A 20,788-nucleotide genomic window follows, 5' to 3' on the forward strand; every position below is an offset into this window, starting at 1 on the left:
TTCTTTTTCCATTGTCTCATGAATCTACGTTTTTAGCGGTATGCCAGAAAAACTTTCGACAGTATACTTCGACAGTAGACTATACAGAAAAACTACAACTTCCTTGCCCCTATGCTCTTGTACCCAAATTTCGATGTTTTTCCCAATTTCGGTGAGGTAGTTGCCTTTAGTGTCCGAGTAAATGATATTCTTTTGCTCGAAAGCCCAGCCTTGAATCGCCTGAAAGACAATACCATATTGCCCGAGGTATTTATGACCCCTTGGTTTATTTCTATTCCTGAGATATACTCGCTCTTAAAACTATCCTCATGCCAAATATAGTCGGCATTAACTGGGATCCTTTTATCAGCCATCGCGTATTTAATGTTAAATTTCTTATTACATCTGAATTTTGGAAATATGGCATCACCAGGCATGTACATAACCTCGACCTGAAGTTCTTCCGAAGCTTCAATTGCTCCTTTTTATACGAGTAAGTCTGGAGTCTGTGAATTGTGGCTATAACCTCTCCTAGGATGAAGATACATTTTGCTGGGAGATTAGGACTTCCAGGTTACAAGGCATCAGTGGTGGTCGTTCTCATTATCCCAGCAATGCCCAGGTTAGTTTGAGCATTACTGAGTATTCTGACCTGTTTTCTTCCTCCAAAGCGTAGATCTTCATGAGACTCACAAACGCTGTTTATAACCTTCGGGACATCTTTGTATTTAACATCTCTTCCTACAAAATCGTCGACATTTTAATAATATATAAATTACAATATTGTTTAATATCCTAGTGACAAAATAGTACCTTCTCGGTTGTTTTGCATCTATGCCGTCTAGATCGCTACGTTCTAGCCGTCACACCTTTGGAAACTGTCCCTGCATTAGCCTGTGAATTGTGGCTACAGTCTTTCTTTGGATAATGTATGTATGAGAACTTCCAGGTTCCAGGGTATCAGTGGTGGTCGTTCTCATCGACAATCCTGACCCCCTCAGCTGTTCACCAAACCACCGATCCTTACCACAGAAACTCTGAAATTTTTGAAATTGCCCCTTTTTATGCTACTAAACCACAATTAGAAAGTAGCCCTTCTCGACGAACGTAGTCAGATGCACGTGTCGAAATATATATTTTTTTAACTTGAAATTTTACCAGGTTTGACTCACCCATTTTTATTTAAATCCTCCTAAATCAACAAGGAGGATATTCGATTTTTTTATGTATGATGAGAAAATAATATTCAGAATCGTATTAAAAGAGGTCAAGTATATAAAAATTTACAAAAATCAAATCAATCAAAGAAAAAACGCCCTTTAACATTTCACTTATACATTCGGTTCTAAATTATTTTTTTTTATATTACGTATCTTCTCTTCTCTCAATCCCACGTCCTTGTCCTTTATTTAGAGTGTCCTGTAAGTAGAGATGTTAAATTCATAGAAAGTGATAATAAAATGATCTTCGAGCCGGTGAGTCTGTGACTGTCCTGTAAAAGGAGGTGTCACCTAAACGGAGTAGTCCTTTATCGGACGTTACACTGTACTAATATTTTATCCACCAACCACAAACCATGTACATATTTGGCGTTTACCATACTGCCTTGTCTCGACATTAATGTTTTTTTTGTTTCGTGATTTGACGATCCAAGTGATTTTATTTTATTTTATTTGTTCTGTCAGTTGAAGTTCATTCTTATAGCCTTATGTGGGAAATGTGTTCGCCGTTGATCGTGAAGAGGAGTGATTCGGCTTGTAGGCGTTTCATCTGGTCCGCCTTGGTGTTGAAAGTTGTTTCTCCAATGCACTCACTCCATCCTTGAAACCACTGATTCATTCAACTGGAAAACTGCCACCATAAATATTCGGGCAACGCTACTGCAGTTCGTTATTATCGAGAGAATTTTACTCTTGTTCTGCTTTTTTGCCCGAATCCATCTTGCATCCGTATTTTGCACAAGGTTGTGAAATCGTTGCTCAATAGTTCCTTGTTCAAGGAAATGGCGTGTTTGGACTTGTATCATTCTAGTAAAATAATATAAGAAAAAACAATTTAACTCTGCAAAGAAGCCAGCTTTCTGGCTTATTTATTTTTCCTAGGAACTTTGTACAGTTCAATTGACTCGATTTTTGTTTTAAGAAGTACACATTGACTGGTGCTCCAATTCTTTGTTTCCAATGTCTTCTTGGTGTCCTCGGTTATGCTGAACTGTCACTGGGTCACTTCAGATGGACAGTAAGTGGTGGGCTTTACGTGAGGAATTGACCCAGTGCCGGTACAACGTGTGTTCACTGACTAGCAGACCAGTTTTACCAGTTCCTTCTAAAACTTAAGACACATTCTACCGCCACGTTACACTAATAAAGTTCTTTGTTACACTTTTATATATAAGCACAATGCTAATTGTTATACTTAATTAACGTGCATTAATGCCATAATATAAGTTTAATTCACTGACCATTAACTAATAAATCATAATCTTTGGAATGGTTTGTTACTAGTGCCTTCTAGATCTATCGGCAGATGAACACCAATGAAATTATTTACTATATTTTAATTTATCGGCACAATCCTATTTATTACACTTAATTACATATTAATACAATTATATTAGTTTAATACCCTGACCATTAACTAAGAACTAATAATCTTCTTAATTATTTTTTACAAGTGTCATCTAGATCTATCGACACATTCTACCCGCCCCACGACACCAATGAAGTTGTTTATTACACTTTAATATACGTAGGAACAATGCTAATTATTACACTAAATTAATACGATTATTGTAGTTCGGTTTATTACTTTCCCAGTTGTTTTTCGCCAACGCACGTTTCTAGATCTCACAACACATCCTAGCAGCCACACTATACCAATAAAGTTGTTTATTACACTCTAATATATACATCAATGTTATTATTACACTTAAATAATACATATTAACACAATTATTATAATTTAACTATCTGGTCACTAACTAAGAAATTATTACATTCCCTGTTGTTTTTCACCAGTGCCGTCTAGATCGACACGACTTTTTGATCTAACGACATGTCCTACCCGCCACACTACACCAATAAAGTTGTTTACACTGAGGGTGTCTTGTATGTGACGTATATGCGTAATGCCCGTGAAAAACAGATAGGTTAATTCATCAAAAAATAAAAAAAACACAACTTTGCCAATATTTGAAAAATATGTTTAAACGAGGTGTGGGAGAAACTTGGACAAAGAAAAGTAAAAAATTAGTCCATTCTTTGCCAAGAAGTTTGCAAGCATAAGTAGATGCTAACGACCTCTTTACAAAACGTTTTTATGTAAATTTTTCCCTTTGAGGCACGTGGAAATATTTTTTACCTTATTAAATTAATTTTACCAGCCAGTCGATTTTATTGTAATTTTTAAATTAACTTTATCAATTACTTAATTGTTTCATTAAGTCAATTTCCTTTAAGCTATTATTTTAGTAACTAGTACTTCGTAAATATTTGTCGCCTCCCCAATGCAAATATTGGCACGGATGATCGAGTTACTACGTCCATCAACCTCGACGCAATATTTTACAACTCACCTTAAAAATTGTAACGCGTCGAATGTATTATTACCAATAAATCAGGGGGTAGAAATGCCATTTCTTTAGCTGTTGAATTATAATGTTTTATTCTTTTAGATAGGATAAGTACTACAATGAATAAAAACCCGTTATTTAAGTTAGGAGAAAAAAGAATGTTAGCGAATAGGATGGAGAAGTGGCACAGCATTCCGATGAATCGTAAACAGAGGGTTCTGTATTGATTGAAGAAGTATTTCTATAAATAATGCTTCTTGAATCGAACGTGACAGGCATACACACCATAAGTAGTGCTGTTTTTAGAATTTTGACTCACTGTCAGACCGGTGCGAGCAAGGTGTGTGCAACTCTCAAGGGGACGCCCATTTGAGCTAGTGCTCCCAAATACGGAAATGTGGTGGGGACCGATCTCAAAGTCACATGTGCTCCTTATTTGGTGAACAAAATGAAAATATGGACTGTGATATGAATTGAAACTTAAGCCATTTTTGAGTCATTGAACCTAGAAACTCGTAATCTTAACAATATCGAAAAAATGATCAAATATTATCCAAAGTATATATTGGATTAGATTGATATTATTATTATCAAAGAAATCCATTATGAACTGAATATTATCAATCGGTCAGGTAACATTTTATGATATTCTATTGTGTTTTATAATGTAACAGGTTCAATCGAAAATCCGAGCAAGGAGGGATATTAATAAAATCACTCATGAATTCGGAATTTGATTAATAAGTTAGTAAATAAAGTTGTTTTCTATTTACATTAAAATTTTTACTTTATTATTATCATTTACATTACTTTTCAACAGCCATTTACAATTATATATGTTGCTTTATGTACTTCTTAAAAAATAAATACAAAAATAATAATAATAAAATAAAACGAGGCCCGAGGAGTGGTATGGCGGCTAGAATGTCGTTAGATTAAGAAGGCATGTCAATTTTGACGACACTGGTGCTAAACAACGGGGAATGATTTCCCTTTAGTGACCAGTGAATTGAACTATAATCATTGCATTAATGTGTATTAATTAAGTGTAATAATTAGCATTGTGCCTGTATATTAAAGTGTAATAAACAACGTTATTGGTGTACTGTGGCGGATTGAATGTGACGCAAGATTTAAAATACACGTCGATCTAGGCGGCAACAGTGAAAAAGGATTATAATTTATTAGTTAATGGTCAGTGAATTAAACAATTATAATTGTATTGTGTAACATTCGTGTACATAAGTGTAACAATTCGCATTGTGTCAGTATTTTAAAGTGTAATAATAAGCTTTGTTGGCGTAGGGTGGCGGCTAGAGTATGTCGTGAATTCTAGAAGGTATGTCGATCTAGACAGCACTGTGAAAAAATGAGAGGATAATAATTTATTAGTTAATGCTCAGTGGATTAAACTATTATAATTGCATTAATGTGTATTAATTAAGTGTAATAATTAGCATTGTACCAATATGTCTAATAAACAACTTGTTGGTGTGGTGTGGCGGCTAGAATGTGTCGTGAGATCTAGAAGGCTCTGATAAACATGAAGTGAGAGGGTGATAAATTATTAGTTAGTTAACAATAAATTAAATAATGATAATAATGATAATAATAATTAAATGTATTAATTATCATTGTACGTTTATACATACATATTAGTAGGTCCTACGTTGTATATAAAATAAATGTATGATAGAATAAATAAATAAAATCGTAATAGTTTCTAGTGTGTACGTTACAAAAGGTTAACTGTAAAGTATTAACGATTAAAAAAAGAACTACCCAGAACGAAAAACAATCGATTAATATTCGTAAAAGGCTTGGTTATTTAGGCGGTAAACTAAAGTATTACCTTCGAGTCAATTGAATAATTTTATGAAAATGTGCAAGAGTAGAATGAGTGCAAGATTGAATGAAGGAACGAAGCCTAGAGTCTTCCAAACTGGTTCGAGCAAGGTTGTCTTTTATCGCCGCTTCTATTCTCGCTGTTCCCATTTGACCCGCATAGATTTTTGGAGAGGGGAAGAGTGTATAAATAACCGTTGCTTGCAACACGAGTCCGGTTAAACCCGTGGCAGATGGATGATTCATACGCTGTTCGTGGGAGGTGACAGTCAATTTGTAAAAGTCACAGTTTTAAGAACGCTTCACTACGTCATAAAAAAAGAACATTTTGTAAGAAGTTATAATATGCAAACAATGGAACAAAAGAAACCGATAGGTTAAATAAATGTGTTCAAGTGAAATTTTATAACACGCCAGGTACTTGCATTCCTGCGCCTCTATCTAATCAAACCTTCACGTACGACATGAATTTAGAAACAATAGAATATTAAATTATGGCGATATAATTTATATCAGCTCTTCAACATTATGGTTTTATCGTCTTTTGGCGTGTGTCTTCACCATTCTTTTCCTTCCATCATCGTGGGGTTTGACAAGGCTTACATACCCTATCCCCTCTTTTTTTTGCATGGCGTGTAACGCAAAGCACGAGTTAATCTTGTACAAAGTAAAGCGCGTCCTTTGAATCCGAGTTCGCCAAGGATCGCCAATCGCTCCGACTACTGCCCGTTGGGTGCGGTTAAAAAGTTCAGATATCCCCACTTGAATCCTTGTTTGGAATGATCAGGAGGTCAATCGAATAGACGAATGGCGTAAACTTTGGCTTAAGTGAATGCAAACAAACGCACCCATGCTATTTACCCTCAGAAGCAAAACCACTCATCCAATATTTCTACCACTGGTCTGTCTTTTCTGTATGCGGGTTTTTGTTTAAGTTATTCAAACGCGTATCGGCATCATATCATCTTCAGTGAGGAACCCGCGAGTGAAGACAGACCCAGCAAGTGGCCGTGTGCCGTTTCAACATAACCCATCAACGTCAGTTACTTAAGCGAAATGGCTTGGGGATCTCCTCATCAATGACTAGTCCTTGCTAAACGTTAGGATAACAATGGTTGTTGACTCCACTCAAGACATCAGGGTCACATTACAGTATATGTTATAGAAGTTAATAAATAAATTTAAAAATATAGTATATAAAAACATTAAAAAAGAAGTGTTTGTGGGGTGCCTGCGAGTTTGAATATCTTCGGTTGTCGCGGTTGAACACTGGGTGGGTCGACGATCTGTGACCTTGAGATCGAATATACTGATGTCCAACAAGCAGGAGACACGGCCGACCGGTATACACATATGTAAAGTGATTATTCTATTTTAGCGGACGACATGCTAAAGAGGTCGGACTTGACTTGTTCCATACGGAACGCTAAATTTAAATCCGTTCCTTTAACAAGAAACGGATTCCAGACGTGATCCGGAGGGTTTAAACTCTGGACAAATCATACAGTTAATTTTGAAACTGGATTAGTTGTCATGTTTTGGACGTGATTAACTCAATCCGTGGCTTTATAATTTTACAGTTTAATCCTCGCCGATTCCCAAAGAATAAATTTATACGCCAATATAAAACTAAAGATTTTGAAAGGTTTTCCCCAATTAGGACAAATTCATCTGTTCGACTGGCGGCGATGTTTCTTCCTTCATTTACAGTGAAAAATAGTAACGTGCACAATTACCAAAGGCTGTGACGGTTTTGAATGCGGACATGCCAAATATACGTTCAAAGATTTAGCCTTCTATACGGCCTAAAATTAGATGGTTTGAGTAGGGGTTCCAAATTTCGTCAAGAATTCTAGTATTTTGGAAGATAGCCTTCATCCGCCGATGAGACGGCTAAAGCAATGTTACACATGGTCACGCATTTTATTAATAGGACATTCCCTCCTCTATTCGTAAATCCGTTTATGATGTCGCAATTTAACAATAAGGCGGATTATGAAGCGATGAACGACTTTCTTTCGTCTATAAATAACGTGCTTCAACATAAACCTAGCTTAGAATTTTAGAATCCAAGAGGCTATTCTAAAATAACCCTCATGAGACATAACCTGCCTACTTAACTACATTCAACGTTTCAAATAAATCTGTATAAACCTAGTTTTTATTATATCCCACTATATTTATTGTAATACATTTTTTTTTATGCTCGAGTGCACTCTTATCTTTCTGTAAAGGATATTTGCCAAGAAATCTTCAGATAAGTTGAAACGAACTTAGGTATGGTCAAGATTTAAGTTCAAAAGAGCTTCTTTAGGACGTTGCCTCATCCAAGAACACAGTGACTGTTGTCTTTACATCGATGGTGATAGATGTGCGTTAATAGTTAAAATAATATTGTTAAATTAAAACCTCCAATTGGGTATCGTAACCTAGCATAATCAGCTATAATTTAAAATGATATTGAAGAATGATATCAATTATATTGTGATATTGCCAATCTTCATTCTGGAAATATTGGAATCTTTACCATCTTTCAATGCTATGTGAAGAGATGGTGATTTGTTTGTAATATATCCGTAATAAAATACCTGCAAAACTTTGATCTACCAAAAAATACAATATTTATAAGAGAATAACTCTCACCAACTTTACTCTATGGAAACCCGGCTAACACTGGCCAAATCTCGAATGCCCAGCTCGTGCAAAGCCATCTTAATGGCCAGAGCCTACTTAATGTTTCGTAATTAAAATTAACAAATCGTAACAGTGAACAGATGAGGACACAGTTTCCCATTCCAACTTCTTCATCCATAACTTTCCACCCTTCCGCCGTTAGTTTCCGTTTTTTTATATCACCCTTGTTATTATTCAAGGCAGGATCCGTAGTAGCTGCAAGAAATGTCTGAAAAAGGGGGGCAGGTGTCAAAACCTTTAGATCCCGCAATATCACTTTTCAAAGCTTAGATCAAATAGAATTTTGTGTACAAGAAATATTTAAAAAATGAGTTAAACGGTGGTCAGATATTCTCTCAGACAGCCGAACACTGAAGACATTCAACTCTTCTACCTTTAATTCAAACTTGGTCTGGGAACGCCTGACGTATCTTCAGCTCCTGGGAAAACGTAATCGGGTGGGCAGTAAGACAAGAGTTGATTTAGGCCAAGAAACAGGTGCAGCCCCCACACCCCTTAGGCCGGAACCAATGAAGGGAAAAATATGATTACTCCATCCCAACCTCGTCTCAACCAGAAAAATAAATTCTACCTCTCTTTCACTAAGCAAAAATTAAGGAAACAACAGGAGTTTATAAACTCCCAAAAATGGGAAAACTGAGATAGAAACCGACTCGGTCCTATGTGAAGATGATGATGGAGGTGATGACCTAGGAAGTGTTCCCCAAGAACTGCAGTCTTTTCGCTTATTGTACTTTCCTAGTTCCCTTAGATTAGCAATGTTACTGACAAGGCTAATATTTTTCCTGATGGGAGTTGTTGGCTCATAAGGATGTTGATTTTGGAAAACTCGAAAAGTGGTTGGAAAAAGGTCGTAAAAACAAAAAGCGAAATATCTCGAATACAATTGAGAATGTTTTGACAAAAGGGACTTTTAAATGTAGGATATCCTCTTAAAGAATCGACTCCTCACGGGACATCCTGTATAAACTGAGCTTTTTTCAGCACCACTAGCTTAAATCTCAGTTCGAAAATTAGAAAGAACTAGCAAGATTTCTAATTTGGTCATTCTCTCATCGAAATATTTACATGAACCTTCTTGGAGTTGGCACGTGCACACGAGGAAAACTGGACGGGGATGATGATGAAGATGATAATGGAAATTAGTTCCCCAAGCACTGCAGCCTTATTGGATATTCCTTGTAGGCTTATTGTATATTCGTAGTTCCTTAGTGCAATCGAACCTTCTCCTAAAACGTATTAGGTCATTGACTGTCGTTGCTGCAGTTCCATTCCCTGGGTTTTCTTTGTATCCCAGGTTACGTATCCATCGAACCGTTGCTTTCCATTCGAAGATGATATGGGCGGCTGTTTATCCCTCCTCATTGCCTAACCTAAAAATAGGGTCATCATTGAATATACCCATGTTGTGTAGATGTTTATCAGATGCCAGTGACTGGTAGTTCTATCACTCCTGACTTTAGCCTTCTCTAACTGTACCAGTGAGGGTTGTTTTAGCATAAGATTACTGTGACTAGCACTACCATCTAGATCCACTTCTCTTTTTGTCTTTTTTGTGTCCTTTCTGTGATGGAGGATTCTGTGCATATTTTTGTTATCACAGAATATGTTAAGGACCTATGTACAGTCTTGCAGATCCTCGTCTGCCAGGGTGTCCGCCTTTTCATTAGCCTAAACTATTATTCAAGGTAACATTTGAGTCACCAATTCTTGTAGTTTTCCTAAATTGTTTGAAAAATATTGCCTCAGGTTTTGCCCTATTTAGCCGGTTTCCATCTGTGACAAAATATAACGTTCCTGTGGAGCGTACGGGCTAGTAATAGCACTCACATTCCACGATGAACAGTATGTTGCTATATCGTCAGCGCACAGAGATACTTCACTATCAAGTCTAGGGAGTGCATTTATAAATATGTTGAACAAGGTTGGCTTTAGGATTGAGCCTTGTGGGTGGTCCCAGCATCAATATTATACAGTGGTGAGACAGTTCATCTGAGGTTACTCTAAATGTTCTGTTTTGAAGGTAGCTGTGAACTATCTTAACAAAGTAGCTTGGGAAATTGTATTTCGTAAGTCTGTAAACAATACCTTTGTGCCAAACTGGATCGAATGCCTTCACCATGTCAAGCAAAACCATCCCCGTATGTTTTTTAAAATTAAAATTTTGTGTCACGTGGTCGACAACTCTGGGTAATTGGGAGGTTCACAAAGCTTTGATGATGAGTATTTACTACTCAAAATCCTGATATCTGCCTAACACGTCTGTGTGTACAACTATCTTCAGAAAGTGATAATATAAGATTTGGTTTTTCTTTAAAAAACAAAACAATTCCATGTTTTTTTAAAATAAATAAGTACTTACATTACTTATTTAAACGTTTATTTGGACCATCTAAAATATAGATTCTGATGATGGAATAAATAAGTCATGAATTTACTTTTTTTATAAGAAACCATTTGGATTTTTTTAATAACAACAAAAAAATTAAAAAACAAAAATCATTCTAAAATTTTTGAGTTATTTAAAAACACGTATTAAAAATTACCTAAAATAAAATATAAAACAAATGATTCTTCTTTTAATTGGAGGTATTTTCATTATAAAATTATTAGGCTCTTCAAAATATTTGAAAATTAATTGTAATTAAAATTAAAAATAATGTAAATTAAATATGAATTTATGTTTTTATATTTTATTTTACATAATTTTAAATTTTAATTGTATAATTATTTTTATAGTTTTTTTAAAAACCCAATAATTTTATACTAAAAAAATTCAAATTAAAATACGAATAATTTGTTTTTGTATGTTATTTTATACAATTTTAATTTTAATCAGAACTAATTTTCAAATGGTGTTCTAAAAGCCTAAGTATTATCTATTTTAAAAAGTATATTCTCACACTTTTGCTGCTTTACTTTTGATGCTTATATCACATAGCACATTCCCGTGTTCGTTTTTTTTTTTTTTTTTTTTTTCAGTTCAACTCTTTGAGGAAAGGGTTAAGATGAAAAAAAGCTTAATTCGAAGTAAAAAACAGTTGAATATAAAGTTAAAAAGGGTTAATATGATTTTATTGGGTTACTTCCCCAATACCCACAACCCGGACTTTCCTTTTGTCTTAGGTGATAGGATCCCGCTTCTCAAAGTAGCACAGTAATATTTCTGTCCATCCTAACCATACTGCTCAAGTCTTTTTTGCACAATTCCATCCTGAGAACATACCAAATCACCTTAAACCACGATGACCTCGAATTAATAATTTCAAAATTTTTAAATTGTGGTTAAGATATTTTAAAGCCAAGATTTAAGATTTACTTAGTCTTTCTATACTACACGTTTATTCTGTATTATGTGTGTTCATTGGTTTGTTTTTCATTATGCTTTTGTAAAGATTGACAGCAGGCAGGGATGTACCAAAATATTATTTTTTGTTGTTAATTTATATGTAATGTACCTTCTTGCAAATAAAGATATTGCAAAAATTCTCCTAGTGGGGAGGATTTGTCCTAATATTTGAATTTCGGCTTGGAAATTTGGACATTTTTTAAAAGATTTTTTTGAGAATGATGCGTTTCCGGCTGAAAAGGTCAGTGATGAAATATTCCATTAAATATAAACAGGTGTCATATCTTTTGACTGTCACCCGTTCAATTGGCAAATTAGCATCAATATAATGCCAAATTTAGAATTTAGAATTTAGAATTAGTTAAAAATATATTTAATTATAATATAATTACTTGTTTCAATTAAAATTAAACGTTAGGAACGAAGTTTAAAGTTAAAAAAATTAATGTGATGATAGGGGTGATTCAGATTCGTCCAAATGAGAAATAAGAACTCGATTGGTGGAAAAATAAAATTTGCACTCTCGAAGGACGAATTTGCCTCCGGTTTCCGGATGGGACATCTTCAATACAAAAATTGTGATTCAAACTTATAATTTAGAAAGTGGTGGGCGGGGGGAGAAGTCCAATTTTAGATGGGCCAACTCAGAAAGTTGGCCACTGGAGCCTAAATTATGAGTCCCTGAGATATTTCTAGACGTTGGACCAAGATATAAAGAGAAGGGTGCGGCAATACGGATTCATTTGCAATCGCCGGCCATTTGAGCAACCATGTCTCTAGAAAGGGCTATTCGCGCTAAGGTACATTAATTTAATATCGAACAGTTTACGATTTTCATCACGATAACATCAACTACCCGTTAAGAGAGCTTAAAGTGTATAAACATTGTACTGTGCACATTTGAGCTTCTTAACTCTTTTTTTTTTTTCAAAAACACATACATTATTAAATTTTTTATTTATTTACATAAAATATTGCATTCACTCACGTTGGATGATGGAGTACTCGATATTCCACGATCACGCTTTAAACCTAAATAGCTTTTTCCCGCCAAATTGACCCTTTTTAATTTTAGATTAACCATTTCTATAAAGTATTAAAAAACCTTAGGAGATGGTATGAAATAAAAGCATGTAAAATAAAATTCATTTATATTAATATAAAATAATTTGGATCCTAGATAAGCCATATGTAAATTAGTTAAGATTACAATTCAAAAATTATCTATAATCTAATATTAAAACTGAATTATATATCTCATATTTTAAAAAACTGTTTTTTTTATATTCATTAAAATTCAAATAAACCCAATTTTAACTTCCATTTAACCTTTTCTATTTTCAAATCAATCCTTTCTTTAATGCATTAAAATGTGTAGGTGCCATGAAACACACATTTGAAGTGAAATTCCTGTATATTTGAGCATAATTTTTTAAAATATATTATATTTTATAGTATATTATTCTGGTACCTCAGAGATGGTTTTAACACTTTATAGCTTTTTTCCCGCTAAACTAACCCTTTTTAATTTGAACATTAACCCTTTTTCGTATCAAATTAACTCCATTTTAATTTTCAACTAATTTTATAACCTTTGTCTGACGCTTTTTTGTTTCCGAAATAAACCTTTTTTAACTTCAAATTAACCTTTTCTTTAAAGCATTAAAAAAACTTAGAAGATAGTATGAAATATAAGCATGTAAAGTAAAATTCCAGCATATTATAGAGACTTTTTTTTACTTTCGTTTAAAATAATTTGGCTCTTAGACCATACAAAAAAAAATTAAAAAATAATCTAAAATTAAGTATAAAAAAACAAATGATTCTTCTTTTTATTTGAAATTTTTCCTAAATATAAAATAATTGGGCTCTTAAAAACCGTATTTAAAATTAATTGTAATGTATTAATTGGTCAAGCGGACCACGAAATTAGTGAAATTAATATTAAAGTATTTAATTTAGTTTTTAAATACAGCCTTTTTACTGTAACAATATGCTGAAATATATAAATATTTCTCAAATTCTTGTTTATTTGGTAGTTGTTTTAATATAAAAAATTGGATTTAGAAAACCATATAACAATTAATTACAATTAAAATTAAAAAATATCTAAAATTGAATAACGAAATAAAGGAACCGCTCTGAGGTAAAGGTCTCGTGTTCGAATCTAGTGGCCCTGTATTCCAACCCGAAATACTTACAAATGGGCTTTTTTTTCAAAAACACCGGCACCCCGAGGGTTGATATAAGCTCTACTGTTGCGAAACCTCGTAAAAAAAATAAATAAATAAAATAAAGGACTCGTCTTTTAACTACGGAATTTTTTTATAATATAAATAGGGTTCATAAATAAAATGCCACATTAAAAGTAATTACAATTAAATTTTAGATTTTTATAAATTAAATGTAAAAACAAAAAACTCTTCGAAGAATGAGAAAATAATTATTTTATAAAAATCGAATTAATTTAAAAAAATCTTTTTTTTCAATATTTTAAATCACTATCTCAACTTACAGCAGGAAAAAATTTATATAATTTTAAATATTAATTTAAAAAAGTTAATTTGACGCGCTTACATTTCCTAGGTCTTTTGTTGTAGTCTTAAATAATAGGTTAATTTAAAAATAAAAATTACATGGTTAATTCAATGTTATAAAAAGGTTTAATTTCATGTTAAAATCGGTTCATTTGTCGCGATTACATTGCATACCATCTCTCATGTATTTTTGTGGTTGTCTTAAAGAAAGGGTTAATTTGAAAATAAAAATAACATGGGTTAATTCGAAGTTATACGGGTTAATATGATGTTAAAAAGGGTTATTTTGACGGGGTAAAGGGTTAATTTCAAATCATAAACGATTATTGCAAATTAAAAAAAGGTTAATTTGAAGTTAAAATAGGTTAATTTGACGCGCTTAAAGTTCATACCATCTCCATACCTACAACATAAAAGAGTTTATCCAAAAGTAAAAAGGGTCGATTTGATTGAGAAAAGGGTTAAATCGACGGGAGGGAAAATCATAACTCCTTTATAGATTCCGTTTAACCCTTTGCTTCCCAATCCTATCCTCATCCTTATGGAAAAGGGGCAAAAAGTTAATATGATGCTATAAATTGTTAATGACTACTGAATGAATAAAAACCTAAAGGATTCTTCTTTTAATTTGAGAGATATTCATACATTTCTGTATATTCTTTCAGTAAAAAGACTTATTTTAATATTTAATTTCAATTAATTTTGTATATGGCTTTTACGAGCTCATTTATTCCATATTTAGGAACAATTTCAAATAAAAAAAGGATCATTTGTTTTTAATGCTTAATATTTGATAATTGTTTTATTTTAATTGTAATTTATTTTCATGTGGTCTTCTAAGAGCCCAATTATTTTACTTTAAAGTAAAAAAAGTCTGTAGTAGACAGGGATTTTACTTTACATACTTATATTTCTTACCATCTCTTAAGTTTTTTTAATGTGTTAAATAAAGGGTTAATTTGACGGAAAAAGCTATATATTGACCGATGTGTCATTATTTGTTGCTTGTAAAACATAAAAATAGTGCACTCTCATGCACTAGTTTAAAAGAGGTTTATCGTTTCTTCCATGAGCCTGCATACGGACAGTTTTTTAAATTTAATTAGATTTTATGACTCTTCAATTGGTGGCTTAAAATAATACTGCTAAACTCTTTTTACCCTTTTTTTACTTTGTGGCGAAGAGTAATATCGTCTGTCTTTCAAGAAATTGTTTGAACGTGATTCTAAAAACGGGCCAGCACAAAAATGCGTTGCAAGAATAGACTCAGTTTAGATAATAAATCGAACAGTGTTTATCTGTTTGTTAACTGTTTTTTTCTCTTTTTAAAATAGATCGCCGGAAAGAGGAACCCCGAGCAGGAGAAAGAGGCCCAAGAATGGATGGAGGCGATTCTTGGTGAGAAATTCCCCCCCGGCACCACTTACGAGGACCACCTCAGAGACGGTCAAGTGCTCTGCGCCCTCATGAACAAACTGGCCCCGGGATCCGTGCCGAAGATCAACACGTCTGGGGGACAGTTCAAAATGATGGAGAACATAAACAAGTGAGTAAACCCCAAGATGGCGGAAAAAAGACGCCTAAATTTATCACATAAATTCATCTTGTTTTTTTCCTTAGTTTCTTGAAAGCTCTCGGCGCTTATGGAGTCGCAGACTTGGACTTGTTTCAGACAGTCGACCTATGGGAAAAGAAAGACATCGGTCAAGTCACGATGACCCTCTTCTCCCTTGGAAGGGCGGTACGTTTTCCCCTGTGACATTTCCCAAACAATTTTCACTGTTCTTTTTACTTTTTTAAATTTTTTTAACAGACATACAAACACCCGGAATGGACTGGTCCATACCTCGGACCCAAACCGGCCGATGAGTGCAAGAGAGAATTTTCGGAAGAACAGCTCAGGGCTGGAGAATCCATCATCGGCCTACAAGCCGGCTCGAACAAAGGCGCGACGCAAGCAGGACAAAACATTGGCGCTGGACGTAAAATCCTCCTCGGAAAATAAATGTACAAAAAAATATAATTTTTTTAAATAAAACAGTTCTGATGACTGATTCAGCGGCAAAAACCTTTCAAAATATGTACCATTTGTAACCTATTTGTACTGGAAAATGATTTTTTCTTTCTTTTTTTTTTTTTTTGAAATAAAATAATATTTCGTAAAGTTTATTTTTTAACCAGATCAAATAGTTCAAGAGATAAAATAAGCAAAATAGAGGAAATCGAGGTATTTTAAATGTATAGAAAACATTCTAGGAAGGAGAGGATCTCAGTGGCGTAATTCACATTAAAATAGACCAAGTTTAGGACTATTCTTTCACCAAAAAACAAAAAATTTATATCTTCATCAAAAACCTTGTTGATAGAACATTTATACAAAGTAGCCTATTTTTCAATATACAAACATGCTATCTAATTAGCGTCGGAAACTTTCGTTATAAATAGAACTTTGAAATTATTCCCAAGACGAAGTATGAAATTGTCTTCGGATATGTTTACGTCGGAGGCTGGTCCGTTTTTATTCCTATTATACGTAAGACGTTGAAAAAGTCCAATCGTGTGTGGGTGAAAGGGTGGCAACTTGCCTAACACCTCTGTTACTCAAACGGACGAAATATTTTCCAGTTTAAAAATAGAAGATATTTTCTTTTCACACCCTATTCCAACTTCTAAAACAAACTCCTTAAAAATTATCCAGACTTAACGAGTACTGAAATTGGAAAAAAATTTTGTCATTTATGAGATTATCTCGGAGGAAAATTGATCCAAAAAAGCTGTTTGAGTTGATGTCTTAACCACTAAGGAAAAAAATTCGACTAATCCACCGGTAATAAATGGGGTCTGTCAGAGAACGATATTTAGTAAGCGTATCGGACGAAATTTTAATTTGACATGGCGTACTTTTCAAGTAAAAGACATTAGCTATGATATATTATACAGATTGCAATACAGATTACAAAAGAGAACCTAGTGCCAATGTTCATTACCATGAAACTTGCCTAAACGTTCCAAATGAAATCACGATCTCTTTTCACACCCTAAGAATTTTCCACGTATACATATGCCAACTCCAAGAATGTCTGTATATATTTCCACGAGAGAACGACCAAGTTACAAACCTCGACGGTGCGTCCTAAGTTTCGAAACTAGATTTACAAGGTCTGTGTAAACATCGCCACGAGAGAAAGACAGAACGACCCAACTACAAATCTTGCTGGTGCTTCATAATTTTCGAAACTACATTTAAGCTAAATGATGCTTTAAAAAAAAGCTAAACTTATACGGGGTCTACTGTCAGCAGATGTCAATACCTTAAACAGGTCACCCTATATCTCAAATCCGGCTAAAAAGTACATATTGTCCAAAGATTCTCAATTGTATACAAGATATTTCGTTTTTTTTAGTTTTTTTTTTTTTAGTTTTCACGACATTTTTTCAACCCTTTTTCCAGTTTTCCTGTGTTCGCTTGCCAACTCCAACAAGATCCGTGTAAACATCGCCACGAGAGAAAGACCAAAACGACCCAACTACAAATCTTGCTGGTGCTTTATAATTTTCGAAACTAGATTTAAGCTATATAATGCTTAAAAGAAGCTAAAATTATAGGGGTCTACTATGAGCAGATGTCAATACTTTAAGAGGTCACCCTATGTCTCAAATCCGACTAAAAAGTCCAACAACTGTCCCCGAGAGAAGGACAATAATGTCCTAATTACAAATCTTGCTGGTGCTTCCTGATTTTCGAACTGAGATTTTAGTTAAGCTAAGCTCAAAAAAGCTCAAATTATACAGGGTGTCCCCTGAGCTGAGCACTCTACTCTCAAATCCAAGCAAAAAGTCCCTTGGTCCAAAGCTTTTCGATTGTATTCATTTTTAATACTAGGTCAGGGGAAGAACTGAAAGTTCGGCGTTTTGAATCGTATTTTAGTTGTTGACGTCTGAAACACCTTAAAATACACTCATTTGACCTGAATTTCTGTCTGAAATCATCATCTGACGTATCTTTATTCTTAATTCTGATTGAGTTAGTTCTAATAATCCGTGTGTTTTCATTTTGTATCTCTGCCAAATGTTCTTAGCGAAGGGCGTTGATAAAAAAATGACGAACGCCCAAGTTAAACAGTTCTTTATTAAAACTACGTTTTTTTGTAGTGGTATTTATTCTGTTTTTTATTTAGAAAATAATTATTTTGAATTTTTTTCAAAGGCGAATCTGGGGCTCAAAATTAAATTGCTGCACGTTCTAATGCTGTATGTTGATGTATATATATATTTTTTTTTTTACATTTGGATTTAACATTTTCTGCACTAATAATGATAGAGATTTTAGATTGGCGCCAAATAGATCTGTGTTGCCAATACTCGGGAAAAAACAGAGCAGGGACCTTTCCTGCTAACCTTAAACAAAATTCCTTAAATTAGCATCGCTCTGAAGCAAGAAAGGGTTAAATTATAAAATGGCTATGAAAAATTTAATGTTTGGCAAATATATTTTTTTTATTACATTTATTTGGTATTTACAACTACAAGTGATGTATTAAGTAAATATGTTCGTATATTTTGAATTATCATTTGAGGCTCTTGTAGGAGAAGTTGCCCAGTGGTAACACTCCTTCACACTGATACTTGTTCAGTCTTCACACAATGAGAAGGTCTCGTTGTGTGAAGACTGAACAAGTATCAGTGTGAAGGAGTGTTACCACTGGGCAACTTCTCCTACAAGAGCCTCAAATGATAATTCAACATATACGAACATATTTACTTAATACATCACTTGTAGTTGTAAATACCAAATAAATGTAACAAAAAAAAAAAAAAGAGAGAGATGCAGGTGAAGAGCCAGATTAGAGACTAAAGATTCCAAGATTCCAAGTTTAGACTGGCGCCAAAAATATCAATGCTGCCAACACTCGGGATAAAACATTTAAGGAAAACATCGCACCCGCCCTAAACTCATGGGATTAGTTGACTTTTATAAAATTTCCTAAATTTGGTGTTGTCCTGAGGCAACGTTGGGCAAGAAAAGGATAAATACGTGAATATTATTAGTAACATTATTTATTTAGGATAAGCTACTATTATTATTGTTTTAGATGACCAGTTGGAAGGTACAATGGACGGTTTGTAGATCTCGTTCCACTATCAATCATAAATTCACAATGCTTGGATACATAAGTTACTGTACTGTAAGTAGATGTTCATATTTATTAACCTTGTGAATTATTAATAAATTAAATTTTACGTTAATTTTGATGTTGTTAATAGGGTAAATTTATGATTGACGAATAATCAACCATGAAAATCGGTCCCATGGGTTTTGAGAAAAATGATGTTATAGCTGGCATTAGGAATGGCAGTTATGCAGAAGGTAGTCAAAAAATTAATTTACACCGATTCTCGCCAAAGACTTATAACAAATTTTCATAACAAATATTCTGTAAGCAAAGTAAGCCAGAAAATGGTCAAAAATTAGAATTGACATCATTGTCGTGATTCTAGCCCCTTGATAGCGACTTTCGCGGAAATCGGTCTAAATTAATTTTTTGACTGATCATTTCGACTACCTTCTCCTATCTGACATAAGTACACCTCGATCGAATCATCACGTACGATGATGGATGCTGTACGGTAACAGGAGGCGTACAGGTCAGTGGTTGGACAAGGATGAAGCGCCAAAAAATTTCCCGAACCCAAATCTGCACCCAAAAAATTTATGGTGTCTGTTTGGTGATGTACTGCAGGGGTTGTTCACTATTATTACCTCAATTGTGGTGAAACTATCACACAGACAAATGTGGCCAAGAAATTGACAAAATGCAACGTCTAGGTCCAGCATTGGTAAACCGTAAGGGGCACATGTCGCATTGCTTGAGGACAGGATATGCAACCTTACCCCACCATCCATGTTCACCCGACCTCTCACCTACAGATTTCCATTTTTTAGGCATTTTGATTATTTCTTGAGGGATAAAATTTTTAGAGAACGCGATGAAGCCGAAAAGCCTTCTAAAAATTTATTGTGACTCGAAAGAAAGATTTTTATGTCAGCGGAATAAAAGCGCTGATTACACGTTGGCAAAGATGTATAATTGTGGTGAAAAATGTTTCGAATAAATTTTCTTTATTTCATAAAAACCAAAAATATTTTGGACTTCCTTTTCAAAATCTGCATTATAACAGTAATAATAATAAAACTATTTACAAAATAAAAAAATTATCTGCGAAAACATATTTTTTGCTTGGATACTAATCTGTCAGCTGAGTTGAAATACATTTTTTACAATTTTTTTTATTACTACAATAAAAAAAGAAAGAAATCAGAGAAAAAATAAATAAAATGAATTCCTACTAATAATTAAAATCTCTGACAAGTAATTTTCTATAATATAGCGCATCTTTTAAATAATTACTTCCCCAGTCTCTACCGTTTAGATAATTACAAAGTTCAGAATCTGTTAAATTATCTTTCTTAAAATATTTGATTCTATATGGCAGACTGCAATCAATTGTTTTGTATCTTGAATTTCTTTTAGGTTTGACAATGAACAAAGGTGGCACAAATCTGGTCTAAAAGGTCTAAAATTTAAGTTCAGCTGTTCACTCCTTGCTTTCATTAATTTACATAAATTTTCTTCCCAAGTATTTTCTACGTTTTCATTTACATCTATACTAATATTGTCCTGATTACATAATTTCTTCCATGAGTTTAACCAAAGAATATTTTTAATTATTACTTGAAATGTATTTTAAATGCAGTCCAAAAGTATATACATAAATGCTATTCATTCCTACTTCTAAATTTAGAATATAATT

General features: G+C 33.6%; 1 protein-coding gene across 1 annotated transcript; it reads left to right on the forward strand.

Moving 5' to 3' along the window:
- The first annotated feature begins 12,048 nt into the window (after positions 1 to 12,048).
- Positions 12,049 to 16,053, forward strand: LOC106673096 (muscle-specific protein 20). Its single transcript, XM_014405057.1, has 4 exons — positions 12,049 to 12,238; positions 15,310 to 15,521; positions 15,596 to 15,716; positions 15,789 to 16,053. Exons 1-4 carry the CDS (start codon positions 12,209 to 12,211, stop codon positions 15,978 to 15,980), a joined length of 555 nt encoding a protein of 184 aa, XP_014260543.1. The 5' UTR covers positions 12,049 to 12,208; the 3' UTR covers positions 15,981 to 16,053.
- The last annotated feature ends 4,735 nt before the right edge of the window (positions 16,054 to 20,788 follow it).

This window comes from Cimex lectularius, unplaced genomic scaffold, assembly GCF_000648675.2.
Source record: "Cimex lectularius strain Harlan isolate CLEC.00 unplaced genomic scaffold, Clec_2.1 scaffold218, whole genome shotgun sequence".
Classification (NCBI taxonomy): Eukaryota; Metazoa; Arthropoda; class Insecta; order Hemiptera; family Cimicidae; genus Cimex; species Cimex lectularius.

Excerpts from the sequence above, each read along its gene's own strand:
- LOC106673096 (XM_014405057.1), top strand. The coding sequence starts at position 12,209 with ATGTCTCTAGAAAGGGCTATTCGCGCTAAG. Across the intron at positions 12,239-15,309 it reads AAAGGGCTATTCGCGCTAAG|ATCGCCGGAAAGAGGAACCC; the intron begins GTACATTAATTT and ends TTTTTAAAATAG. Across the intron at positions 15,522-15,595 it reads ATGATGGAGAACATAAACAA|TTTCTTGAAAGCTCTCGGCG; the intron begins GTGAGTAAACCC and ends TTTTTTCCTTAG.